Here is a 27,511-nt window from a genome sequence, read left to right as displayed (position 1 = left end):
CATTTGCTTTTAAATATAATTCTGCCTATGTTGCTAAGTCTTCTGCTTACGTGAGATATCGGCTGTTGCCTGATTAGGCGAATTGCGCGCGGCGCAGTAGCGTTATAACATGCTACGATGCCCCAATCTCACTTCTCTTTCAGTGTCACCAACGTCAGAAATCACAAAAATGCTACTCGACGAACTAGATGCGCCTCTAGACGACGTTGTTGTAGTGGATCAACTGCACATTGCGGACTATAACGAGGCCAACATTCTTCCCCAGGAAAAGACTACCCTCAAGCGACTCCTCAAATGGCTCAATCCTACCAAGTATGAAGGTGATGGAAGCGAACTCAAGAAGCACGCTACCTCGCATCTCCAGGGCACCAGTCAGTGGCTTATTGACTCTCCCATCTTCGAACAGTGGCACCGCGGCAACAGCCATGGAATTTTGTGGATTCGAGGAGTGCCCGGCACAGGCAAATCCGTTCTCGCAGCAAAGCTGATCGCTCACTTGGCTTCTGAAGACGTCCCTGTGCTGTACTTCTTCTTTCGTTATACTATCCAGTCGAATCATCGCCCCGAGGCCGCTCTTCGTGACTGGATTGCTCAAGTCTTGCCCTTCAGCCCGCCACTACAGCTTGCGTTGAAGAATTTGACATCTGGGGATATAAACGTGGGTTCTGTGGAAAATCTTACAATGCCTGAGCTATGGCACCTTCTTCGGCTTGCCTTAAGAAGCATTGGCAAGACCTATTGCGTGGTAGATGCTCTGGATGAAATGGATCACGAGTTTATGGAGCATTTCCTGCAAGTACTCGATCAGCTAGGCAATATCCATCCGGACAGAGTAAAGCTCATCATCACGAGCCGCCCCATCGCGACAATCGAGAAGGTTGTGAGAAACCTGAGACTGCTTGATATTCGCCTTGGCAAAGACAAAGTGGATCCAGATATCCTTAAGTACCTCCATTATAGACTGGATCAAATGTCTCTGACCTTGGAAATTCGCGATACCATTGTCCACGAAGTGCTCAAGAAGTCTGATGGCCTGTTTCTCTACGCCAAGTTGGCTATGGATACCATATCTAGAATTGAAACTATAACGGTGGAGACTATGCAAGAAGCTTTTGACAGCACGCCCGTCGACTTGTCTGTGATGTACAGAAATCTCTTGCAAGAGTATATGGGACGTACAGATCTGCCTGAGGGGCTGTGTATTCTGGTTTTGCAGCTTGTCACTCACGCTACCAGGCCTCTACGCCTACTCGAGATAGCCGACTGCATCAAAGTGACCAGACCCCAGTTTGGTCAAGATATTGGAATCTTGAAAAGCCTTATACGAACGTCTTGCGGGCCTCTATTGGAAATCCTTCCAGACGAGTCTGTTCGAGTTGTCCATCACTCCCTGACAGAGTATTTATTTGGAATGACTCGATCATCGCCTGACAAAGACATCCCGCTGTTTGAACCAGGTCCAATGCACAATCTTCTTTCACTTATATGTTTGTCATATCTCCGAGCAGGTTATTTAGACACTCTGAAGTGTAGGAACGCCATGTTGGACTATATGGGGCTGAACGGAAGAGAACACGAAGTACCACCGTTTTTTATCTATGCGACAAACAACTGGCACGTGCATACCAAGAGGTCCTCACACCAGGGCTTACCGCAAGAAGAAGTCAATAGCAATATCCTCTCACTGCTGATGACACCAGAGAATCCTAGAAAGCTCGACGCGTTGGGCTCTCAATTCAACAGGAGCGGTATGAGATATTATGAAGAATTGCCACGAGGTCAGAATATCACGCTGGAAGCGGAAGTGATTCTTTATGCAATTCGTTTGGATTTGACCAGCTTTGTCGAGTATTTCTTCAGTCACAACAACGGAGATGCAGCGATGTACCCCGGAGATCGAGGTATTGAGCCTCCGTTGCACCAGGCCATAAGGAATGGGAACCTGGACATTGTTCGTCTGCTTATCAAAAACGGGTCCAAGACAAGTCACCATAGCTGCCACGGCGACACACCACTCCATTTGGCACTTGAAGGTACCTGTAAAAATAGGCGCACCCACCATGCCATAGTTAAACACCTTCTGGAAATCGGTGCTGATCCTTGGAAGGACCGAGGTGCGAGTCAGTATGCGTCCAATTGTTCTATGGGTTATTCTAGACACTCTTCATACCCTCCGATGAAACAGGCTTTGACGAAAGGTGATGAGACAATGGCCAAATTGTTTCTGCCATACATCGAGTCTAAGGAAGTGGCTCAGAAAGCTTTAGATTGGATCATCAGTGGGTCTCAGAAGGCTGAGATCATCCATTTGACCCTCAATCTGGGGCTTGTGGACATCAATGGCCGTACTGATGGCGCAACGCCGCTGTTTAGAGCCTGCACAAACTTTGATCCAAAGGCTATATCAATACTCCTTGAAGCTGGTGCGGACCCAAACGTCCGTTTCGACAATGGTTACATCCGAAACTATGTCGCTAATGATGCAAACGAGGGACGTAATGTAATGCACGCCTTAGCTGCACCGTCTAAATGTCTTTATGAAGCCAATGGAGGACTTTCGGACAAAAGAATCGAAGAATGTTTTCAACTGGTTCTCGCTGCTGGTGCTGATGGTAGGGATGCCTAAGATATGCATTGTTAGTGAGAAGTAAAGCTAACGATAATAGTGAACCAAGTTGATTGTTGGAAGGCAACACCGCTGCACCTAGCCAAGAAGCCCCTTATAGCCAAACTTCTTCTTGATGCAGGAGCAGATCCCGTCGCTGAGAACAAGAATGGATCAATGCCGCTTCATGTAGCTCGCAACCTTGATTTGTTAGAGGTGCTCCTGACCAAGACAGACATCAACATTAAGAATTGCCATGGGAAAACCGTTCTACTTCACACTTTCTCTGATAACAGGTGTCGGGATGCTACCGATGGGAAGGCGGCATCTGAAAAGGCCATCAGACTTCTAGACTTAGGTGCAGATCCTAACATCATTGATAACAATGGTGATAGCATCTTGCACTACCTGGCCGGCAGAGGAGGGATCAGTACCCCTGGCAGAAGACGTTTGTTGGAGCGTTTGATCCAGAATGGTGTAGATGCAAATCTCAGAAACAACAAAGGACAAACCGCGATACACAAGATGAAATTTCGAAGCTCGGACTCCATAGTGGCCGATCTTCAGGTTCTTCTTGAGCTGACAAACATCGATATAAATGCAGTGGACGACGACGGGAATACATTTCTCTCTCTTGTCATTGAAAATGAATCGGTCTCTGGGGATGACAGGGAGCTAATGGGAAGGTTAATGACTGCGCTTGTCAAGGCTGGGGCTCGTTTCGATGTCACCGGTAGACGAGGACGACCACTGCTGCATACTAAAATTGGACAACGCGGCAATGGGAAGATTTTGAAACTCCTGGTTGATCATGGTGTTGACCCGGAACAAACTGACAACGAAGGAAATACAATCTGGCACGCCGCAGTTCCTAGCCTTGTTTCACCAACGTCGACGACAGAACTACTTTCCAATATCGTTTCCCTAGGTATAGACATACGGAAACCGAACAACCAGGGGAGGCTTCCCTTACACGTTCTTTGTGAGCAAAATGAGAAAAGAATGTCTATTGGGCTCAAAGACGGAACGGCGTTATTTGATTACATGATGGAGCAAGGGCAACAGGACATGAATAAGGCAGATAACGACGGAGTCTTGCCGATCCATCTCGCTTCGGCTTCATCTACGCTATTCACGAGAATGATGCTTGACTCCGGGGCGGACGCTACCCTGGCCACACACGAGGGGCTAAACGTTTTCCATATTGCCGCTCGATGCCGACAGAGTAACAGAATAGGTCTCGTTTGCGACTGGTTTAGGGCTACAATGAGCATGGAGAAATTATTCGAAGCGGTTAATGCAAAGGACAGAAGAGGGCGAAATCCTCTGTACTACGCTTGTGCGTCGGGTCACTACCAATCAGTGGAGCTTCTAATCAATGCCGGTGCAGTAATTGACTTCGAGACCTACGAGGGATCGGCCCTGGAGGGTTGCGTAGAGTTTGAAAGGGAGCTCAAAGACTGGGTGGCTAGGGGCAATTGTACATCTGATACCGTCTACTTGGATGATGCAACCAGGCCCAAAAAGGACAGAGGCTGGCGTTCACCTCCAAAGCGTGGCACCTATCATGAATATCGAATCGACGAAATCCTTGACCTTCTCGTCACCAACACCACGTCAGCTAGCTGGCGAGAGATTGACCGGGCTATCGCTGTAGCCGCGAATCAACAGCATGACTATACAGTGGAGTCTCTACTACGAGTTAGAGAGTCATTGGGTATGGAAGAACCATTGATGTGCGCAGCTGAAGTGCAGCCGTGCTTGGAACGGAGGGCATCAGTCCTGGCAAGTGTGGCAACCGTGTCAGCAAAAAGAATAGGCAGTTCGGCAGGAGAGGTGTTTTCTGATCGAGCACGGTTCATGATTGATCATAGACTCCACCGCGCCATCCCTTCATACGTCAAAGATTACTCGCCTAAACCTGGGATCAAAGAGTTATATGGAGTTTCTCTCGACCTTGTGCTGTCTGGTTTCGCAGACCCTCTCGATGCCTTGCTTACACCAGACCTTGTTTCAACCCTTGAGAACTGCAGTAATTCTACTGAAGATGGAGCATGGATAGGAAAGGTCAGGGATATGGTATCGCTGTTAGTTGCTGCTTGCCAGTCGGAACAGCCCAACCTGCGTGTCATCCAGGTGCTAGCCAAGAAAGGGGCTAGACTGGATAAATGTTCTACACCGGAAGGATCTTCATTACACTACCAAACGACTCCCCTCCATATCATCATCAAAACTGTTAATCACTGGTGGAAAACGGCACAAGCTCTTCCATACATACTTGACCAAGCTATAGACTTGGAGGTTCGGGATGGGGACGGGCGTACGCCTTTGAATGCAACTCTGGAGGAGAAAGGCCAGCGTCTCTGGAGCTGCCAAGCCACCGAGATGCTTTTGCGAGCAGGTGCGGACCCGTCCAGTATTAACAAGGCAGGAAAGTCCTGCCTTGCGCATGCTATGGGTAACGAGTCGTTATTCAAACTACTTCTTCGTCATGGAGCAGAGATTGGTCCGGCCGCGCTGGCAGCAGCTATCTTAGCCAAAGATGTGAATATGTTGGAGATGATGTTGGCCTCTGGCTCGGACCCAAATGTTCGAAAGGTGGGCAAGGAAATACCGTCCTCGATGTCACCGACTGGATGCTGGGAGCCTGGCGTGGAAGATCCAAGTGGCGAAAGTGAATTGTATCCTTTGGATGTCTTGATCACGAGTATGGGGTACGAAGATCACGACGCTGTTTGTGAGGATATGATGAAATTACTATTCGATCACGGCGCAGATCCAAACGGACGCTATTCGAAAAAAACCATGGTGCACCGGATTCTCCAAACGAGAGATGCTCGTTATTTTTCGGTCCGCTGCAGAAGGAATTGCTATGTTGACACTATTGTTCAGCACCCGCTACTAGACATTAATCTCAAGGACGCAAGCGGTATGACGATACTTCAGACAGCCTACGAAGCGGGTGACCTGAAATCAGCACAGGTTCTTATCGAAAGAGGCTGCAATGTTGATGGGCAGGACAAAGATGGTAGAAATGTTCTGCATCTTAGACGTAGGTGGGGGTTCCACGAACCCCAGGCCCAAATGGACTTCATTGAGCGTCTGGTCGATCTCAGGCCAGAGCTATTGCATCAAGGTGATGGGCACGGTCAAACACCACTTCATTATGCGATACGGCATATAGCTTCTGAAGAAGAAATTGAGTTGCTGGTATCGAAAGGTGCAGATGTTTGCGCGAAGGACGATAATGGAGACACTCCTCTCCATTTTCTCTTCAAACAAAATTGGACACTAACTGTGAAAGATAGCAACATGGTACTGGAAAAGCGCAAGAAAAAGCTGGTGGGCTTGTTTATGTCAAGGGGCGCAGACATCAACGCCCGTAATGAATCGGGCGAGACGCCTGTATTCTCTTGCTACCGTGAAGGTGGCCTCGAAGCTCTTGTTCCACATGATCAAGACATGCGCAAGACACTCGAGGATCGAAACGCTTACCTTGTCTGGCACAACAAACTTCAACTCAAGACTGCCGTGGAACAAGCGCCGATTCTATGGGCACTATTGGACGAATTTGGTGTAGATTGGACAGCTGTTAATAACGAGGGACAATCACTGTTGCATGTTGTGGCAGCAGAGCGGAAACGGTTGAGCAATAAACGGCAGCGAAGGTTCGAATTCTTGATGGGTAAAGGATTGAATGCCTTGGAGGAGAATAATATGCATCAGACGGCTTTGGATGTTGCAGCTGCGCATGGAGCGGAGGATATTTTGACTTTGTTTAACGCTGAGTAATATATGTGCTTTTTTCTTTAGTAACATAAGGCTAATTCTCATCTGTGAATATGTAAATATATTTCATAAATTCTAATCAATAATTAATTGGCAAAAGATCAAGGTGGTGATAGTGAATCAGGATGGTAAAAACTGTGCACTCATGTAGGCTCCCTTCTTAGACTGCAAAGTGAGGCTGACTTTTAACAAGTTCGTCGGTGTGGCTCAGTTGGTTAGAGCGTTGGTCTCATATGCGAAGCAATTCGTTGAGTATGACTTGGTTAGACACCAGGGTAATCCAAAGGTCGAGAGTTCGAGCCTCTCCACCGACATTAGTTTTTGCCAATTTGTCACGGGTTTCTTTTTGCTTTGCGCATTGGTATGACGAAAGATATGGGGATCAAGGTTGAAAGATGGCGATAAGCACCACTGTGATCTGTGTTTTGTAGTTACTGCAAAACCACCTTTGCTATGGGTCAGATATTCGTCAATGACGCCGTCGGTAATATCCCTGCCAGTAAACGAGATTACGGACTGAGGCTTCGCCTTCAATCGACGGTCACAAAACGTAATTCAACAAGTTGAAACAATCCCAGTTGCTAAGTAAAACTCAGCGATCGGCGGTTGATTTAAACTTCCAGGGCAATAACTTGATGCTTAGGCGCTAGTGGGTCAACTATCTCCACGAAAGGATCTCAGGATCATGTTTAGTTAAGCACGGCCCTAGATCCTTTGAGGCAGTGCGGTGCACAAACACTATGGGAAGTAAGACGATCACCTTAATTGCTTAGATTAAAATTGGATCCGTTAAGCTCGGATGATTCTGTGACAAAAAAAGGTATATAACTACTCAGTAGAATCTAGATTTTGGATATCAACAACTTTCAAGCTTCAATCGCCACTACAACAAATATTCACAATGCGTTACTCCATCGCTACTTCTCTTGTTGTCCTGGCGACAATTTCCAACGTCTCGGCATGGCATTGTAAGCAGCTACCGTCTCCAATGATGATCCAGATCTTCATACTAACCCTCTCAGTGACCGCCTACAGTAATGTTGAAAACTGTGACCCTAACGACGAGACAGAGTACCAAATCCTTGAGGGCAACCAGGGTAATTGCTACACCTTCGGCTGGAGCATGCCCGGCGTGAGCTGTGGTCACTTCGTCAATGGCGGTACCAGCAACAAGGGCTGCAAGGGCCTTTTCACAGCCATCGCCATGTACGCCCATGAGAATACCAACTGTTTATTCTACGCTCAGGACGATTGTCGCGGAAACCCTACTGTCCGGGAGTCCAACACTTGCATCAACAACCGAGAGTTGCTTGAAGTGTCAGGTACTGAACGATTCAGGTCTTTCAAATGTGTAAGTAACCACCAAGTGTGAGTTTGAGGAAGAGACTGACACGCAATGAAAGGCCAACACAGAATAAGCGGTATTTTGACAAGTGCTTATCTAAGAAGCGGCCACATCATGCATTCAGAGTTTTATACAGTCTAATTAATATTCCTTTATAATCACAAATGCAAACCGTGTCATTGCAATGCAAGATTTATGATAGTGTCATGAAATTAGAAAGGTATTATCTAAAATAATAAATCCCGAATGTCTCCCCAGTTCCCCTCTAAACAATATAAACGATTTGCTTCATTATCCCAGCACAGTCATCATTAGAACCCCAAACTCCAGCGTCATTCCAAGTAAGTTTCCCGCATAAGACCATGACTCCAGGCCAGTATCTTAGTTCTTCTCATATGATGATCGCGCACTCGATGAGGTCGAGTAGACAGTCTTTGCTGGAGCACCACGGGGAGCAAGTCCCGTTGGTTGAGGGTAGTAGACATTGACTGCAGCGTTGACAGATCGGTGGTGTTCCTTGGCATGCTTGACGATAGCAGACCAGACCTTCTGAGCGTTGTTCTTGGTAGACTCCATTGTGATGTTGAAGTAAAGTTGTAAAGTGGTGGTAGTTGTTGGTGTAAGTGGTGTAAGTGATGGATTGCAAAGATGCAGATGTATGTAGTTTTTGTTTGTCTTTGTGATTGAGTTGTTTAAAAGCTTTGAGTAGTTGCTTTGAATGCTTGTATTGCTTGATGAATAAAAAAATTATTCTGACATGACCATCGATTCCCTTTTATATCAATTTCCATGGCTTCAAAATGTAGTCATTTGCGCCCATCAGTCACCATGTCAGTCACACTCAGCCCTGCAGTTGACAACTCGGCAAGTTGATTGACATTATTCATCCCACCGTATATAAATTCCCAGTCCGGTCAGCTTAGACGAGCTTCGGCTGACCAATTTAGTTTAACTTGTCAATGACTCAATTGGGTGGCTTGTCCAAGGGCGCGCCCCGCTGGCATTTCAACATGTCTGGGTTTATAAGCTGACCGATGTCGGTGAGATTTTGACACTGATTTTTCAGCAGGGTCGTCTGATTGGATGGTCTGACCGTCATTGACAACAGTGGAAGAGCAGTAGTTGGTTTAGCCTGTGGTCTAGAGCATGTTATTGCATGTCAGTGAGACAATAAGACAAATTATAGACGTGACATGTTGTAATTAGCTGCTTAATTGCTAGTTCTCAGCTCATCTGGTCACTCAATTTCAACAAAGTCGATACTCCAACCTCTCTTCCCTTTGGAGTAAATCTCAACACAAAAGTTATCCCCTTCATCCCTCACGTCATCTCTCTCCTGACCATCGTCTTCCTCATCGATCATTCTCGTTTTAATAACTGTCCATCCTGCTCTCGATCCTTGGCCTGTGTACTCTCTATCTAAGTAGGCAATTAACTTTTGCACCCTTCCAATATCCCATATACCCTCCCGTGTATCAGGTCGTGAGGATATCCACTTCTTGATCCAGTTCCTTAATGCATCATCGGCCATGTGATACGCGTCAAGCATAGCGGGAAGCATACCGTGGCCGTAGTTGTTGACGCTGACGCAGAGAGTATATGGGAGACCCAAAGTGAGTCGACAAATCTGGCGAATTATAGAGGCTGACTCGGCAGGTGTAATATTGTGAGCTGTTTTGGAAGAATACATCATGTCTATCCGTAGCATGAAGACGAGATAGTGTGCGTAGTTTGTCGCTGCTCTGACCGGTTCGTAGGATGTCAATATTGTTAGCGGTTTAATGTCAACAGCCCGCCCTTTCACAGCATCCTCATCGCCAAACGCTGGGACTTCTTCTATCGGTAAACTTTGTCTCCATTCTTCAAGCTCGATTCTGAGCTGATCGACCCGCTCATTCCATGTCGCGTCAGGTCTGAAATTGGCTCTCCACTCGTCCTCCAAAGCATTTACCCTCGGACCTATGTAAAGAAGCCTATCATAGGGTAATGTTGACGAAGCAAGCAGTTCAATCATAGAACTAGACACTTCCGGGGAGATTGCCTGTTTCTGTATTGAATGAGTGCGCTCGTAAATAACAAGCAAAGCCGCTATTCGCGAAAAGGCACGAACGAGGCATTCGCCTATATCTGTAGCCCGCACAAGAGCCAAATGCGACGAGAGAAAGTCGACGGCTGCACGACCGTGGACACACCATAATCTCATCTGTCCGCGCTTCAACTCAAAATGGGCGAGCAACAAGACAGTGCTTAGCCAAGAAACAGCGTTCTCTCGTTTCTTTGGATTATGTGCGTTACTCGGAGTGTTGATGTCTTCTACTTCGATCTTGCCAATGTCGCCAAGCGCTACAACAAAATGTTCCAGTGCATGTATTGATGCTTGGTTGCGAAGATGAGTATGAGCGTCAGACTTTGAGATTTTAAGAGCTGAAAGCGCCAGTGCGGCGTGGTAGAATGATCCATTTAGGTACCCGGCATCAAGGATATCGTTTAGGTATAGAACCGAGAGGACTCCGTAAGGTCCAGTGTCGCGTAGATGGTGGTAGTACAGCATATCCTCTGGGAACTTCATACTTTCAAACAGACCCTGGGGTATCATCGGAGCCACTTTGATGCCAAAGAATCTATCTGACGTGACCGTCTCATGTACACCATCTTGGTGGGGTAATCGAGGCGACGAAAAATTCGGAGTTGTGTATGCAAAAGGAGTGTGAGACGATGTGCCGGGTGTGATTACTGGCGACGCCATGTACGGCAAAGGTTCATGATGATCGCTCGCTGGTGTGTTGGTGGTACTGACGAGAGCGGCGCCATGGATTAATCCCGTGTTCCATGTTGATGGTACCACTGGACTTGACAAGGTATTCGTGGCTTGAAGCGCGTCATTTGGTGGTCCGACGTGATAGATGGGGCCCTGAGTCTGGATTGGATTGTCGTCTAGATCTGGTGCTGCAACATACGACGCGAGGTAGTCCTGGGCTGGGCTTTGTTCTTCAGGACCCTGGAAGCTATCATCGACTTCATCTTGCTGCTCCGAGTCATCAATCGACTCAGAATCACCCAACCTCTGACCAGACCTTGTTCGCCTGGGTGAGTCCTGGTTGAACAGCTTTGTCTGGTCTTTGAAGATGATCCTCGGCGCGTATCCACCGCACGGGATGCTCAGTCTAGTGCACTGTATGGACCCCCAGAGTTAGTCACTCGCTAGCGATCAGATAAACGACAACTCGTATACACGCACATTGTTACACTCCGGCTTCTGCTCATCACACTTTAATCGCCGAGCTCGGCATGTCGAACAGCCGTTCCGATTACGCGTTTTGACGTTCCGTCTTCTCACGACGCGATCTGGCATTGTGTGGTATGTCGGAAATCAGTTTTTTCGTATACAAACAGCGAAAAAGAACGAGGTTGGTCTGTCTTACAGTGGTGAAGGGATTTGTCAGGCAGGTTTCGCTGGGTGTCGTATGGAATTGCCCTTTTCAGAAGCGATGAACGAGCGGGGAAATTGGCTGTTATGTCATGATGGGAAGACTTGCTAGACCCGATTGGGTGGACGGTGCAGTGCTTCTATGGCAGGGTTTAAGACACGCCCTACAGGACATGCATCGGTATGAAGCTGATCTCGTTAGCTCGTGTCATAGCTACGAGTTGTATTTTGATGGCACAAGATGTTGTGATTTTTTTTTTAACGTTATACGAGCCATCAAACAACCGACCTCGAAGTTTCAACAATCAAGGATGCAATTGAGTGGAAGAGCACGCAGACATAACCACCAGTAAGGAAATAAATATGTAACCTGCTCTATTATTCAATACATAAACTCCATAGCTTTCAATTGTCTCATGAAACGTCATACGCACAAGCGTGGGAAACCTTGGGGAAGGTGGTCAGATGGAATATTCGGATACAACCGAAGCCATCGCCAATAAGCTTATTTTGACCCTCAACTATTTCCAGCAGGTCGCCAAGAATGATCCAGAAGAACGACTCATATGTCATAGTAACAATTATGCAAGTTCTTTTGTTGACACCTTTATTCCCCCGTGCATAGGGCGCTCCCCACATAATCCGTCGCTTGTTGATGCTGAAACAGGAAAAGCTTAACGAGCAGAAATGAAACGAGTCTTTTAACTGTATGTGTTTCTTCCTCTATGAAACAGCCGTCCTCCCTGGTAGATTGTGTTCTTGATTGCCAAGACAGGTCTGATTGTTGTTTACCCTAAAGTTGCTGTCAGCTCACGAAACTCGCAATCAATTCCTCACAACATGGACAACAACCGACCTGTTGCTCAGCCCCCGGGGGTGTTGGTGGACGAAAAGAACATTGCTATTGACTCAACAGAAACGAAGAGGACTATCTTGAAATTCGAGACCGACGATCCTGACAGCCCATACAATTGGTCAAGTGTAATTCCAATCTTCCCAATGACATAGAGAATTCAGCGTCTTAACAAGGAAATAGAAAAAGAAGCTATTCATAGTTTTCGTCGCTACCCTGCTCCTCTTCAACGGCACTCTGGCCTCATCTCTACCAGCCAACGTGATTACCCCCATGAGCGCCGACTACGGTATAAACAACACCCAAGGCAACCCTGAGCTGGCTCTTCCCATTTCGCTCTTCCTCGTCGGATATCTTTTTGGCCCATTAGTCTTCGGACCCCTTTCAGAGCTTCAAGGTCGAAAATATGTCGTGCAAGCTGCGTTTGCCGGATACACTATCTTCACACTCGCATGCGCTCTAGCACCGAACTGGGCTTCGATGCTCGTGTTTCGACTCATGTCTGGCATATTCGCTAGTGCACCTTCTGTTGTTGGCGGCGGCATGATGGCAGATATTTACAGCGACTTGACTATCCGAGGTCGAGCATTTACATGTTTCTTCGCTGTGAGTATTTGTGGACCATTGATTGCTCCAACAATAGCAGGCTATGTTTCCGAGGTTTCGTGGAGATGGGCGTTTTGGGTTGGGTTGATTGTTGCAGGTGTCACGGTGCCACCACTGGTATTTTTGCCAGAGACCTTTGGACCTACCATCCTTGAGCGACGAGCGAAGAAGATACGAAAAAACGCCCGTGCAACAGGACAGGGTAATCCCGAAACTTATGCTGCGATCGAACTTGAAGCAAAAGGCTGGAAAAACATGATGAGTGTTGTTCTGGTTCGTCCTGTGCAGATGCTTTTCACCGAACTCATCGTTGCTGCAACGAGTCTGTACATCGCCTTGGCATACAGCATCTACTACATGTTCTTCCAGACCTATCCCATTGTGTTCAAGGGCATCTACGGAATGTCTACCAAGACGAGCGGCCTTATGTACTTCCCCATCATTGGTGGGGTCTTCCTAGGGATGATCATCTTTTTCCTTTGGGACGCTTATTATACCCGATGCAAGAAGGAGGGTCGAACATGGGCTCAGAGGACTGAGTACAGCAGACTACCTCTGGCATGCATAGGTGGTCCTCTCCTGGTTATATCACTCTTCTGGCTCGGATGGACTGCACGGCCAGAAATATCCTGGATCTCTCCTATGACCGCTGGTGTTCCATTCGGAGCAACTCAAATCCTCATCAACATGTCTTTGACAAATTATCTCGGTGATTGCTATGGAGTCTACTCGGCCTCAGCAATGGCCATAGGGTCGTGTCTTCGAAACCTCGCCGCTGCTGGGCTCTGTCTTGCTGCAGCGCCGATGTATACCGCGCTCAATGTTGGATGGGCTACGACTATTCTTGGGATTGTTAGCGTCTTTATGTGTGCCATTCCGTTTGTTTTTATTCGGTATGGGGAGTACATCAGGGAAAAGAGTGTGTTTTATCAAAAGTTAAAAAAGGATATGGAGAAGGCTCGGGGTGATATAGAAAGCGAGTAGCTTTCGAAATCACACATATAGACTTGGTAAAGTTTAAGACAAAAGATTAATAATCGCAGCTCTCACCGTCCCCCTCGATGTGACAAGATTAGACTCCTTCGCTAAAGGATAACCGTTGAAGTCGCCTTTCTTGGCGCCAGACATGGGAACCCCTGTCTGTAAGCTCGTACTCAGCCACGTTTTAGTGGTCTGTTTCACTATATGTGGATTCTCGCAAAGCAAGTCTTACTGCTCAGTTCCTCAACTCCAATATCAGGGCCCGTCAAAGGATCTCATCCCCTGTAAATATAAGCACTACGCCTCAGGAACCGCACCACCAAGAGCCATTGGCTCTTTGTCCCGTCTCCTTTAACTTCTGGGCGCCTAGACTTTTTTCTCCTTCTCTTCGGTAGGGCTGATTTCTTGGACTTTTCTTCTTCTTTCCTCGACGGAGGCATTGTTGTTTTGTTTAGGATTCCTGGTCAAGTCGCGCGTGGTACGGCGATCCATCATGGCGATCTTTATTCAGTCTTTGACGTTCCAGAGTCAAAATATCACCATATCGGATTGGATCAGTGTTCTCACGCTCTGTTTGGCGCCTCTCATTGCTCACGTTCTCATCGGCGCGCCTTCACCAACATATCTCTCAGTCAGTCGCCCGCCATGGCATGAGCGCGTCTGCCATTACAACCCCACCTCTATCCTCTGGCGATACGCCATGATCACCGATCGCAGAATCCGTGCGAAGAACTGGGACAGGATCGATCTAGCTGCCACGAATGCACTGTTCTGGACTGATGCGGGTTGGGACGGCAGCGAAGAGATTATCCAATACAGCCGGCCACGTTGTGTCCAGCTCCCTGACGATGATAGAGTGACATTCCTATCTCGAGACGCTTTCAAGACCCTCATCATCACTATCCAAGGACTCCAAGCTATCATCCTACTACTTGGCAGCCAAATTGATCCCGCTGCGCCAGGCTTCACTGTGTTTATGGGCGTCGACATCATTTTCTTCCCGGTCGCTCTCTTCGGTCTGCTTAGACTCTGCAGCTGTATTTGGCTGACTGATGAGTTCTCATTCGCCTCTATGGAAGATCTTCCCTTGGGGACACCGCAGATGATCGAGTGCAGCACCGCATCCTTCGAGCTCTTAACCACCAACCCTGCCCTATCAGGGCCACAGCGATATCACAATCCTTCATTTTGGGGCAGTACGATATTCCGAACTATTTACGTTCTCGCTCAATTTGCCCTCATTGCACTTGCCTTGTCCTTCATTGTGACTATCGGTGGCTCGTTCTTTTACACATTCACAACTTTTGTCGTTATCCTGTTTTATCTGTTTGTGATCGGCGTGTCGGCGCTTTTGACTATCTGGTATTTTGGCATCAAATCATCAAGGTCCACCGTCATACCATGTATGTCCTCGATTTGGTACAAGTTCTACACCGGATTGGTCCTTGGGTTTGGTATCGCACTCATTGTGATTGCCTGCATCGAGACGCGCAAAACTCCTTGCGGAAAGTTTACAAGTGGTACGGGATGGCAGGCAGATGCTATGGCTTGTATGGGCAATGCTTTCGACAAAACTGAAACAAGAAAGGTGGTTGACGGCCCTTACAATGGAACTACCTGGTACGGATTTATGCATGCGAAGAATGCTAGTTTCGTGCAGGCTGAGTATATGGACGACCACCACAACAGTTTCAATTTCACCAGGATGTGCTTCAGCAGCATGTATGGGATTTGAGCCGGTATCTTGGAACGAGGAGGGTACAAATAGATAATATTGACATCAACCTAATCAACAATGATATGTATCATTAAAATTACAATTACAATCACCTAAAACAACATTGGCCTCAATCCCTGTCCTCGTATGCAACACCTTTCAACCGTATAGCCACCGCCGCGTGTCTCAGTCATGCATGATAGTCCAATAAGATCAACACAACACATATTTTGCGTGCGAACCAACAGTCTGCCTTGGTGAGCGCCCAACTGTATGAGAAAATACTGGCCAGAGCCTGATTTTACCCCGCCCGAAATATTACCTCAAGAATCTCGACTTCAAAACCTTTCCTGTCGACAACCATAACAGACATCACCGAGTCTATTCGTATAGTTACTACCACTCACCATGTCGGACCCGCTCTCCGTGGCGGGAACGGCCGTAGGCATCGCATCACTTGGTATACAAGTCTGCCAAGGCCTTATCAAGTACCTTCAAGCAGTAAACGACAGAAACGAAGAGATCAGAGATGCAGTCAGAGATGTCAAGCAAGTCCTATCATTACTGGACAACCTGAACAACACGCTACCCAATGTCAGCTTTGGAAATGGAACGACTTCAATTCAAACATGCATCGACAACTGCAATAAGAAGCTAACTGAACTTTAAAGGTTTCTGAATGGCCTATGTAAGACTGAATCAGGAAACAGAATCGCAAAAGAGCAATCAATGCCACGCGCACCATCTCATATCCATTCCAACGAGAGAAGTTGATTGAGATGCAACAATCTTTGCGGTCTATTCTCAATGATCTTAATTTGATCATTTCGATCATAACACTGTAATAGCCACAAGAACCCCGATGCTGGTAACCTCACGACTGACGCTAACTACCAGGGATTCCGATACATCTGTCCAAAAAACAGTGAACGAAATATCACTAGATCTGAAGAATCATGTCAAGAATCATGATGACAATTCAGCAGATCTAAAAGACCAGATACAGTCCATGCAAAGTGCCATATCTGATATGCTCGTCGACACAAAGCAACAGCTCCATGGGACACAGTTGTCTATACAGGATCTTGATCAACGGATCGATGGGAAGCTGACGATTGTCGAGACTGTTACGCGATCGACTGAAACTAATGGTCAAGTCGCAGTCGCCATGCTGGAGAAGCTTACACAACTTGTGGAGTTTCAATCAACCTTAACGTCAACCATGGTAAAGCTTATATGAATTTCCGGTGTCCTTATACTGATCATTTGAAGAACTTGCAGGTTACTGGTGCTCCCAGTGTTCAAGATATTGGCGCCAACACGACCTACCAAAGCAATTATTCAACAGAGCTCTGCAACGATATGGCACCTGCGAGAAGTTCCAACATGAGGCCATGGCAAGGCTGTTACTGTGTCGCGGCCCTTCCAAAATCAGTGAAATCTTTCCGAGTTTGGAACTTGAGATTTCAGTTTGAAGAACAAGAACACCACCTTCGATCTTGCAAGCTATGGGGCATGAGAAAAGGCACGAAACGAACAGCTAAGGCTAAGATTCGGATGAAGCTAGCTTGGCTCTCTATTCGGATGATTGATGCCTGTTTCGAATACGCGTCAGGCACCAGCAGACCTGGCCTTTCCATCAGATGCAGAAACATTATCCGCCGTATGGATAGCCCGGTTGTTACGGCAATATTGAAGGTCGAGAATGAACTAGCGCAATCCAACACACCGACGCAAATGATTCTAATACTCAAGACAATGGAACATGAGATACTAAATCTCTACTCAAAAGGCTTAGCCTCACCGTTGGACACAACTGAGAACGGTGACACGCATGCCGAGGTCAATCTCTTGAAAACAACAATCTGATACATCACTAATACATTTTAGATACTTATCTTATATGCTTTTGTACCTATCTGGTATATATATCTATTATCAATCCCAGTTCCATCTAGTCGTATAAGACAAAAGATTCTTCAAAATGAAGCAGTTACCTTTGCATTTATATCTCTCATTCGAGCTCTACTACAAGCCAATGGTTACATACCAGAAGAACTGTAAGCTAGGTAGTCCAAGTCCGGAACATTCCTTAAAATATCAATTGATTTGTGACTAATTTCTATAGCTCTATTGCTGATAATATTTTTCTGACTCCGGATTACACGATGCTGATACAAGAAACCGACTATACAGACTACTTGTTATCATCGCTATATAATAACTCTGATTTTCCATTCTCGTTTTCCAGTGTAAAAGGGATCTCTAGAGTCAAGCCTTCCGCACTTCTAAAATCAATGGTACAGGGTGGTGAGTAGCTTTGCCGTTTTACGAAATCTGTGGGGAATCCCAGTCGCCGATCTAACCCTTTGAACCATTTCTAGCAATCGATCTTTCCCCTATAGCCAAGGCTATACTTTCCAGAAGTATTGAGGATATTGTCTTCTGTGTTTCCCGAGCTCCTGAACTAGTGCTTGAGTATGTCTTCAGTGTCGATGTTGTCGAGCTTGCGGTCAATTGGCCGGAAGGATTGAAATATATTTTGACAACAAAGGCAAGTACTTTCGTGTCAAATGGCGATGAAGAGTATCATTGCCAACTTGTGTTACAAACTATATGTTATGACCAGGTTGAATCTGTACACATGCTGCTAGAGGCAGGATGCTGTTTTCCATATCAGGGACGCTGGATATCCCGTATGTCGGAAGAGATGGCCTCTGTGGTGGCCACTCATATATCTGTAAGAAGGCTTCGACTCTTAAAATTGGCACAGACACAGCTTGGGCTATTTTTAGGCAATGAGTCTGTAGCTTTCGCTGATTCTGCAGCTGCCACAATTTGTGATGCGTTGGACGCAGAACACATACAGATACCCCTATGCCTACGCGTTGAATCGAACTACCAATCAATCTATCTTTGCAAAGCCATACCTTTGCATGCCTTCAATCAGTTTTGGCGAAAGGGGTTCTCGCACTTCGATTGCATTGATTTTGTCGGCCGAACTCCCATGATGATTGACGATTTTGGTTGGAATACTCTCTTGCACGATGGAAGTTTTCAGCACGTCAAAGAAACGATTTCTTGCCTGCATAGGCACGGATTCTTGTAGAAGAAGGCAAACGACCCACTGGACATAGGTCTCAATGTGTTTGCCACCGGCTATCACTACATGGGAGTCCAATTTGCTTACTGGTCACACAGTAATTTTATCACTCATAATGATATTAGCGACAGACTACCACTTCTGACCAATTTATCATGCGATACAACCACCGAGGATAATTGCATCTGCTGGTGCAATGCGGAAGGACACGGTTGTTCACCTATCAAGCTGTTTCTGAAAACATTATTTCTACCCGCGGGACAAGGAGTAACGTTTAAAGACCGTAGATTGCACACATTTCTATATCATCAATCATTTGATGCACCTGGTTCTGGCGGGCATTCGATCCTAGCTAAGGAGGTTCTTCGTCTTCTCACCTTTGAAGCTATGGATATGACGCATACATGCTGTTTTTTTGACCTGATTGGCCAACATGATCGTTGCAATTTATTATTGCAGGGCATTCAGGATGAGTGGGCAATTTGCTGCCGCGATCCTGATAGCATCATGGAAATTCGGTCTTGTAGCAACGAAAACCGCTCTTCTGCCCTGCTCAAGGATCTGATGGCCGAGTTCACACCACAATTACAGCTATTGAACCCCAGTCACTTCGCATTTGAGGGCTTCATCAATACGTATTGGCGCCGGCGCATATCGCAGCTGTACATTGAAGATCCCATGATTGTGGATGATCTCCACCAGCACCAGGCATTCCAGGGATTTGGGGTTTCTTCTCCTTCACCAACAAGTAAGTACCTGTGAAAAAAGAATGAAAGACAGCTATTAACGGCCATCAGGAGTGTTGCCCGAAGTTGTGCATCAATTTCTAGGGAAGGATTTTCATTTACTGGGTCCCCATGATACTATCTCTGATGAAGAATGCATTTCAGAAGTATCAAGGTACATGGGTATGCAATGTGAAGGGTGTGTATCATTTGGGAAAGCCGAATGTTCTATAAGTGGAGTTGACTGTTGTGAGTCCGACCAGGCGGACAGCGATTGAACTCAAACATATCTAGAAGAGCACTTGTTTCATTGAGAAAGGCAGCATGATACAAGACACCGTTTCATTCTGACTTGCCGAACATAAACTGATCGCGCTTTCTCTCTGGTCAATGAAGAGCAACATCTGCTTCAACACCATACTTCACTATAAACATTTGACGCGTTTGAACATTTTAACTTGACATATGGACATACGAAGAAGGTACAGAATACAGGACAATCCTCGAGGCTGTTGAGACTACCATAAAGAGCAAGATTTACTGTGCGATACGTTTGATATATGATCTATGGATTCTGAACGACGAAGATAGTCGCAAAAGATGGCCATCAGTTCTGTAGCGATTTGTTGCTTCTTTTTTTTGTTCTTGCACGTGTCATGATAACAAAGTCTTCTTATTTCGCTATCCACAAATGCCTCACTGACGTTTTCTGCCTTTCATAATGTCAGCATCGTATTCAGCGGTGCCACATTCCAGTCTCTTGCAGATCACGACCGATCACTCCACCGAAGCCACTTCCACAAACACACCACACCCAAGGTCGTCCGTTCAAACTGGATCAAACTTTTCCCGCGATGCAGAAAACGCCGCGTTCGCTCTAGAAGACCCACAATAACGGAGCCGGAAGTTGCGGAACGGAGTTGGCTTCGGGCTCCTCGGGAACGTCAAACTTTACTTTATATGCTTTACGGGAATTACCTGCGGCTGGAACTATTTTTAGGTAGTCAAAATGGTAAGGCAGTGGAGATACCGTGCCGCTTGTGTAGAGTGTAAACCCCTTCTGGAATTTAGTTTCACGATATGCTGATGGCCAAGGACCTAGGCTGTGATATCGTGTGTTTGGTTTCATACCACAGAATCGTGAGATCATGATGAACTTGGCGCGATGGAAGCTCAACGAGTTTGTTAGAAATAGATACATCGTCAGGTCATGGACAGACAGCAGAGATATATAAATCATAGCACATCGCACTCAACTTGCCTCGATATCCATCAGTATCACACAGTATCTTACAACAACATCTTACAACCTTATAGAACACCTTCGCTACTACACACCAATTGCCCATCATGAACAAGTTTCTTCTTGATTTGGCTCTGGCTAGCACTGTTTCCGCCGCTTGGATTCCGATTGGACATGGTCCAACTGAGTCCAGCAAGGACGCCGTTGTTTCTACAGCCATTCCTACCATCGCTGATGCCGATCTCGATCCTGAGTTCGGACAGCCTATGAGAACCACTCGAACCTACCAGTCTGCGGTCATCCCTACTATCGCTAACCCTGATCTCGATCCTGATTTCGGACAGCCCATACGGTCCACGCAGTCCGCAGTTGTCCCTACTATCAATGTTCCCGATCTTGACCCCGAGTTTGGGCAGCCTATGAGAACCACTCGAACTTATCAGTCGCCTGTTCTTCCCACTATCGCTGATCCCGATCTTGATCCTGAATTCAATCAACCTATGAGAACTACACGCACCTCACCTGTACTTCCCACCGACATTGTCTCTGACTTCGACCCTGAGTTCGGTCAGCCCATGCGAACTACACGCACTTATCTGCCACCTGTAATTCATACCAGCCTTGCCTCTGACTTTGACCCTGAGTTTGGACAACCCATGCGAACTACACGCACTTATCATCCACCTGTGATTCATACCAGCCTTGCATCTGATTTCGACCCTGAATTCGGACAGCCTATGAGAACCACAAAGACCTACGAGTCAGCTGTTGTTCCCACCATCCATGTTCCTGAGGACACTGTCATCTTGCGCCCTATTCAGTCTACCAAGACCTTTGAGATTCCTGTCGAGACTCTCACCTCTATCATCTATGTGCCCGTACCTTGCAACACCGGCTCATGTCACCCAAGCTTCACCACCAAGACTGTTCTTGTTTCTACTGGTGCTCCCGCTCCCACTTCCTCTAGTGGATGCAGTCCTGCCTGTCCCAGTCTTTGTCCTCCAGCTCATTTGCCTCGTCCTATTCCCTCTCATCCTCATCGTCCCGTTCCTGTTCCCACTGGCAACAACCACCCTGAGTACCACAACACCACCTACCCCGAGCCCAGACCCATCGAAGGCAAATTCTGGACGATCAAGGACCTCACCCGCCACTGTGCCAAAGACGGAAAGTCTTGCGACTACAAGTTTGCTATTGAGGCTGACGGCAAGACTGAGCACTGCAACATCAACCGCAAGCCTGGTTCTGATGCCGCCCTCGAGAGCTGGACCAACGTCCCCTGCAACAAGAAGTCTCACAAGACTGTTTCTTGGGGCTATGTCACTGAACCAGCACCCGCCTTTGCTGTTGTCACTGTCGTTGAGGGCAAGGTTCTTGCATGGTTCGGTGTCGCAGACATCAATGGCCAGAAGGTTACTTCTTCGAAACCATTCGGCTCTGGACATTACGGCAACCTTGGACCCGATCAGGTCTACACTTACTAGTCCATCAACATCCAACAGTGCCCCTCACTTCCTGGAAGCGAAGCACTTGCAGTGGTGACAACTTTATAGATTGATACTGACAAGGAGGAGGACTTGAAACCAGATTGATTATACTGACTTGGATTGACTTTGGTGTGTAGAGTGGATTTCATTTGTCACATCCCTTTTGTCTTTAGAATGATTTTAGTTTGAAAGATTGTTATAGATACCGGTATCTAGTAAATACATTTGTTCTTTATATCTTGTTCGGTAGCCTGCTCTTCATTTCATTGCATCACTATATTGCAATGCAGGTATACTTTCAAATTCCATGTCGTTGCGAACGGTTAGCCAATTAATTAGGCACGTGAATTATATCTCCTTTTATTATGCAAATGGACAGCTACTATTTACAAAGTCTCCGTCAAGTAGAAATAGATAATAACTAAAATGGGAAGATAAAGCTGTTTTTAAATATGCATTCTTATCTTTAAGTGCAGTTCTTACTGCATAAATAGCGAGGTATCTACTCTATCAGTCATAACGTGCATGTTCTTATTAGAAACAACAGTCATGAGATCATGTGAGATGCCGCACGTGACAGGTCACATGATTGCATCACACGTGCGCTACAGTCCTTCACCTGGATCTTCAATCAACCAATTTACCTTCTCTCCAATCCTGGATTTTAATACATATCACTGTTGGAATTTTCTGGTCATTAATTTGTGAATAAAAACAAATCCAATTAAGAATAAAACATAGCTTGCTACCCAGTCCAAGAACGCTTTGGTATCCAATTTTGGTAAATACACTTCCAGCAAAACTTAAAACTCGATCAGAATACCCGTGGGACATCCTGTCGATACATTGTGACAACAACGCGACTCTGTCATATTGAAGTTTTCGCGCTCAATCTGGAAAACATCATCGTTATCTTCGAAGCTCGCGTACATCTGGCGGACCATTTCCTTCTGCGCATCAACTTCGGTAGATGTCTCGTTGTTGATGATAGTGACAGATTTAGCTTCCTTAGAATCTGTCAGAGACTCAGCTTCCTTTGCCTCATCTGCGGCAGACTTCTTCATCTTCAGCAACTCAAGGTGATGAGCTGCCTTTGGGTCGTCTCTAGCTTGCTTCTCGAGAATAGCGCGGGCTGAGGGATCTGTGTCGATGAGGTCGAAGAGGTAGGATCGTGCGGTCTGTTCTGAAGGAGTGCCACATGCTTCACTCTCTTTGCGTCGGCGCTCGATATCGGCGAGTTCTTCCGTTGTGAGCTCGTATGGTACCGTCGGACCGAACGTCTGGTACTCCACAAAAGGCTTGCGCTTTGGTGCTGGAGCGGACTTGGGTTTCGGCTCTGTGGGCTCGGGCTCGGGCTCTGGCTCTGGGGTTGATAAGTATCATCGAGCTTCAGACCACCAGAGAGCTATTTCCCTTTCCACGGCGTCTCTCCCCAGTAAGGTCTCAGTGAGGCTGATGCACTTATCGTCGGGGTGTTTGACAACTTTTTCCGCATACCAGTAGAACTCGTCTAGTGTTTTCTTGAGGGACCCAGATTTTGTGACCCAAAGTTCGGGAAAGTTGCCGTCGTCATCTGGGTTGTCTTCTAACTCGTACTTGGGCTCGAGTATACGCGCCCACTTCAGGTGACGCGGCTTGATGGTTCGGGAGTTGGGCAGTCCATGATTTCCAACCTTGGCGTTGGCTTCGAAGTAATCGTGGGCTCGCTGGATCATTCTTGCGTCGAGGCGAATGTGTTCCTTGAGAAGTTCTTGACTCAACATCGCCTTGGGATAGTCCAGGGCCCACGCGGGAACATCATGCCCCGGTGTGAATTCGTAGTATTTTGGTGTAAACTGCACCATCTTTGCGGTTGGATGGTGGATGGAGGTGGTGGTGGAGGGTGAATAAATGTGAGGGTGGTCGGTGCTTAATTGTAGTAGAGGTGGATGAATAAATGTGAGATTAAACTTGGTGGGCCAGTGTGTGTGAATCAGTGTGTGTAAGAGTAAGAGTTCAGTTAGGCAGAATGGAGGAACAGACTGTATTTATATAGAATGGAGTCAAGTGCCTGAGGCTTGTAACATGAGGAAACTTCCAGCCATACTTAAAATTGTTGAGCAAAGTTGCGATTCTGCGTGTTTCAACGTCTATTTTGTGAAGATAGGAGAATATTTCTTTGCCATTAACCATCATTTTTCTAGGCAGAATGACCGTCAGAGTTTTCTATGAGTCAACTTGTAGGTATTCCAAAGTAAGAGAGACAAAAAAAGACTCTTATTACAATCTTGAGTCTAATTAAATTGAGAAAAAAGACAGTAGCTTTTTCGATATACCATTATCACATGCTATTATGTCCCCTCAATTACTATTAGGTTTTGTGACTTTAGGTTGATCGCAAGTTTTACTCTGATACAGTTTCAGGACATGAGGCTCATGTGTAGGCCATATGTACTTACCTTACCCAGACGCCACAAAGACAATATGAACAGAGCTCTTGTCACGGTGGACAACACATTTTACTATTGTAGACACGCATGACATATAATTGGAACACTGTATGTGTTCTGAAGAATTCTAAACACATGAGTTGAGAGGTGGCGCTTAATATGGAGACGCGTGAGTGACCTCGTTTTTTTGAACATCATGTGCATTTTGTTTTCCTTTGTCGTCTAAGTAACAAGCGGGGCCTCGTCGAATTCATCAACACTTTTGAGAATTCTAGACGCCTCAGTCATTGGTTTCCTCCTTCCCCCTCTTCCTCCTCGCGCAGGCCCCAGATCATGGCCCAAGCTTATTGCCGCCCTTCTCGGTCTAACAACTACCAAAGCTGCATCCGAGGGCTTCTCGAGATCAGCTGCCCAGCGCGCCACTTCCTCCTCCTCGGCTTTAATCTCGTCGTCAAGAGTACGGTCTGCGTGTGACCCAAAAGCAAACATACGGCCGAAAGACTGTGGGAACACTTTGTGCAGGAATAATCGTACAGTGGGAAGGCACGGCGCTGCGATGCTCACGGAGCTTTCGATGCCTGCCCAGACCATGAGGTCCATGTAATCCCATGTTATGTTGGTGGAGTGACCGTAAAGAATGTTGTATCGCATTTTGAGGCAGCTAGCGACTAGAACAACGACGCCCAAGCTGAACATGAAGATGATGGCGAGTTTTCGGCGGAATGTCGACCTCACTAGAATGTGTCAGTAAATTCCTTCCCAGCAGAACGAAATACGTACTCCTCCAGACCAGCGGTATCGGAAGGGCCAGGACCACCACGTCAAAGATGATATTGGTAATATTGATCGACCACTGCAGTTTGTTCAAATCCATGCACTGAAAGTCCACGTCGTTTCCGCTAAAGCGATTCCAGTTCCAGTGTATTGGCGTGCACTGAAAGATGTTGAGGAACATGAATATGACGGTATTAAGGCATACGATGATAATAACGGCCCAACACGCTTGGCAGAATCTTGTGTATACGTGGCAAAGGCGAATGTAGAATAGTATGATGGTGACTTTTGTCATGCCCATTAGAAGGCTGTAGAAAGGGCAGTCGATCCAGAATAACTGGTGCTGTTAGCATGTGGGATTGGATACATATGTTGAAATGCATACCTTGAGGGCATGTGACAGGTCTTCTGCATTGACCTGCCAGATATCCTGGCCAAAAGCAGACATCAATGCTGTGGCTTGTTAGTGAGTTGTCATATTAGCTATCCCGCAAATCTTACCATGATGTCCAATACCGAAATACACGATATAAATAATAAATGAAATCAAAGACAACCAATCTTCAGGCGAAAACTGCTTGACAAGAAACGCTTTGGTATAAATTCGAATAACGGTACAAAGGATAGACAGTATGTGAATGGAAATGTATGGCCAGGCATCGTTTCGACGATCCCGCAGAGGACGTTCGCATAGAGCATCAACTTGACGTAAAGAGGCTGAAAGTACCATGTCAATAACCAAAGACACAGTGGGGTGCTGATCATAATCCTGGGCGAAGATCATGGTGAGACATACCGAAAATAGCAGGGGTGCGACAGTATTGTCTCATACAGAGAATTAAATCCGAATGGAAATCGTGGGAAGTACAAATACAGCTTTTCTCATCTTGCAAAGCGCAGTCTAATTGTAATCCTGCGACAAGACATTGTCGCTTCAACAAGTTAGTGCGTATTTTTAAAGTCAAGGTAAAAATGACTTACCGCGCAAATTGGAGACGCATCGATCGTCGCTTGGACTTGGGCATTGATCTCGTTCGCCACAGAGGTCACCGCACTGACAGTAACAAAAACAGTAAAACAAGCGACCAATGTAGCCAGTTTCTCAACCTTCATCGTGCATTGTTCGCAGCTTCAAGATTGATCCCCTTATCCACGGGAATCCAGAATGGTCAACATAAACATAGCGTAACACTTCCAGATCAGGAAGAAAAAAGAAAAACCAGGGAGCTGGGGGGAGGGGAAAAGAAAAAGAGCCATACAAAACGCACGTTCCCCTTTCTAAAACACAGCTTAGTGGGACGTTTTGTCCATCAGAGAGGGGATGGTTGGCACTAGAGGCTGTGGTTTTGATTAACTGACGAGCTGAAGGGCACAACTTGTCGGACTGTGGTGGACGCGGTTGCCACTCCGGAGGTTTTTTGGGGTGTCTTATTGGATGGACAAGTATCCTCCATGTTAATCAGAGGCCGGACCCTTAGGTCCAAAGTTGCACGGCCTGTGGCTAGTGGATTCATATTGGGTCGAAATGACCTCTGCGGGCGAGACGGGCTTGATCCGTAGCCCGGTAGATGGAGCAAAGGTACCCGGAACCAGGGATGCCGGGATGTCGCGGATAAACCGTCTATGAAGATCTGATTTGTGATGTTGAGTAATTGTGTCTATGACGATGATAGATGGACTAAACAGTGGCGTCAGGTACCGCGTCGTAAAGACATGACTCGACCAGCATTGTCTTTCTCGTCATCTTCATCAACGACTTAGCTTGCTTCCTTCGTGTCTCAGATTTCTGCATCTCCGGTAGTCGCGACTTGAAATGGGTAATATTTCCCCTCGGTTGGAGACTGCCGAGCGAATAGACTCGTGGCGTTCAATAGAGTTCACACTTGAGGAATAGACTGATATTTTTCGCGTTGTTCGTCGCGCTCGCGTCGAGTCATGCAACCAAGACTAGCCCATCAAGGGCATTGTTCGAAGGTAATGTTTCACTCTGGTCTCTGGAGCCACGTGGAATGCACAGAAGAATGTAACCCGCCACATGCGCGTGATGGTTGAACGATGAAACATACCATCATGTGCAAGGCTGTAAGGGGGATTAACGCCATTGCCAAGCTTTTAACGATCAATTGATCTCGCTCCCATCTTCCCTCGTGAATGGTGAAACCGAGGTCGAGCTCGGAAGTGGGGAGATCTTCGGTAGGGATACGAAGGAATTAGCACAGACAAGAGAAAATGGATTCAATGAGAGTGATAAATGGGACTCAACTGGGGCATACGGAATTGAATGGCTGGATGAATGTGTGTATTTCCGGACACTCCACATGGTAAACTTGCCAGACGTTAGAGGGTAAAAGAATGCATGAGAGAAGATGACTAATGCTTAGCAGAATACATTGGAGTGGTCGCACAAATTCTGACACCGACATTGAC

General features: G+C 46.6%; 10 protein-coding genes and 1 non-coding gene across 11 annotated transcripts; 8 read left to right on the top strand and 3 right to left on the bottom strand.

Moving 5' to 3' along the window:
* Positions 1-169: 169 nt before the first annotated feature.
* On the top strand, positions 170-6,397 carry FGSG_11372 (uncharacterized protein; the record flags this gene model as incomplete). Its single annotated transcript, XM_011327562.1, has 3 exons — positions 170-2,033; positions 2,070-2,612; positions 2,667-6,397. 3 exons carry the CDS (start codon positions 170-172, stop codon positions 6,395-6,397), a joined length of 6,138 nt encoding a protein of 2,045 aa, XP_011325864.1.
* A 193-nt stretch (positions 6,398-6,590) lies between these two features.
* Positions 6,591-6,708, top strand: FGSG_20794. Its single transcript has one exon. It is a non-coding gene; the product is annotated as a tRNA-Met (tRNA).
* A 587-nt stretch (positions 6,709-7,295) lies between these two features.
* Positions 7,296-7,812, top strand: FGSG_11373 (uncharacterized protein; the record flags this gene model as incomplete). Its single annotated transcript, XM_011327561.1, has 3 exons — positions 7,296-7,362; positions 7,417-7,745; positions 7,798-7,812. The coding sequence occupies 3 exons, from the start codon at positions 7,296-7,298 to the stop codon at positions 7,810-7,812; spliced, it is 411 nt and encodes a 136-aa protein (XP_011325863.1).
* A 1,164-nt stretch (positions 7,813-8,976) lies between these two features.
* Positions 8,977-11,091, bottom strand: FGSG_11374 (uncharacterized protein; the record flags this gene model as incomplete). Its single annotated transcript, XM_011327560.1, has 2 exons — positions 8,977-10,911; positions 11,077-11,091. 2 exons carry the CDS (start codon positions 11,089-11,091, stop codon positions 8,977-8,979), a joined length of 1,950 nt encoding a protein of 649 aa, XP_011325862.1.
* Positions 11,092-12,006: 915 nt separating this feature from the next.
* On the top strand, positions 12,007-13,609 carry FGSG_11375 (uncharacterized protein; the record flags this gene model as incomplete). Its single annotated transcript, XM_011327559.1, has 2 exons — positions 12,007-12,147; positions 12,203-13,609. 2 exons carry the CDS (start codon positions 12,007-12,009, stop codon positions 13,607-13,609), a joined length of 1,548 nt encoding a protein of 515 aa, XP_011325861.1.
* Positions 13,610-14,099: 490 nt separating this feature from the next.
* FGSG_11376 (uncharacterized protein) lies at positions 14,100-15,341 on the top strand (the record flags this gene model as incomplete). The annotated part of the gene is made up of 1 exon (XM_011327558.1): positions 14,100-15,341. One exon carries the CDS (start codon positions 14,100-14,102, stop codon positions 15,339-15,341), a length of 1,242 nt encoding a protein of 413 aa, XP_011325860.1.
* Positions 15,342-15,731: 390 nt separating this feature from the next.
* On the top strand, positions 15,732-17,192 carry FGSG_11377 (uncharacterized protein; the record flags this gene model as incomplete). Its single annotated transcript, XM_011327557.1, has 5 exons — positions 15,732-15,917; positions 15,995-16,011; positions 16,172-16,191; positions 16,250-16,548; positions 16,596-17,192. The coding sequence occupies 5 exons, from the start codon at positions 15,732-15,734 to the stop codon at positions 17,190-17,192; spliced, it is 1,119 nt and encodes a 372-aa protein (XP_011325859.1).
* Positions 17,193-18,933: 1,741 nt separating this feature from the next.
* Positions 18,934-19,445, top strand: FGSG_11378 (uncharacterized protein; the record flags this gene model as incomplete). Its single annotated transcript, XM_011327556.1, has 3 exons — positions 18,934-19,174; positions 19,224-19,350; positions 19,415-19,445. The coding sequence occupies 3 exons, from the start codon at positions 18,934-18,936 to the stop codon at positions 19,443-19,445; spliced, it is 399 nt and encodes a 132-aa protein (XP_011325858.1).
* A 1,011-nt stretch (positions 19,446-20,456) lies between these two features.
* FGSG_11379 (uncharacterized protein) lies at positions 20,457-21,878 on the top strand (the record flags this gene model as incomplete). Its single annotated transcript, XM_011327555.1, has 1 exon — positions 20,457-21,878. The coding sequence occupies exon 1, from the start codon at positions 20,502-20,504 to the stop codon at positions 21,876-21,878; it is 1,377 nt and encodes a 458-aa protein (XP_011325857.1). The 5' UTR covers positions 20,457-20,501.
* Positions 21,879-23,260: 1,382 nt separating this feature from the next.
* Positions 23,261-23,725, bottom strand: FGSG_11380 (uncharacterized protein; the record flags this gene model as incomplete). The annotated part of the gene is made up of 1 exon (XM_011327554.1): positions 23,261-23,725. One exon carries the CDS (start codon positions 23,723-23,725, stop codon positions 23,261-23,263), a length of 465 nt encoding a protein of 154 aa, XP_011325856.1.
* Positions 23,726-24,532: 807 nt separating this feature from the next.
* On the bottom strand, positions 24,533-25,868 carry FGSG_11381 (uncharacterized protein; the record flags this gene model as incomplete). Its single annotated transcript, XM_011327553.1, has 4 exons — positions 24,533-25,044; positions 25,091-25,421; positions 25,470-25,537; positions 25,586-25,868. 4 exons carry the CDS (start codon positions 25,866-25,868, stop codon positions 24,533-24,535), a joined length of 1,194 nt encoding a protein of 397 aa, XP_011325855.1.
* Positions 25,869-27,511: the final 1,643 nt, after the last annotated feature.

This window comes from Fusarium graminearum, chromosome 3 (assembly GCF_000240135.3).
Source record: "Fusarium graminearum PH-1 chromosome 3, whole genome shotgun sequence".
NCBI lineage: Eukaryota > Fungi > Ascomycota > Sordariomycetes > Hypocreales > Nectriaceae > Fusarium > Fusarium graminearum.
This window is presented reverse-complemented; position numbering and strand designations above follow the sequence as displayed.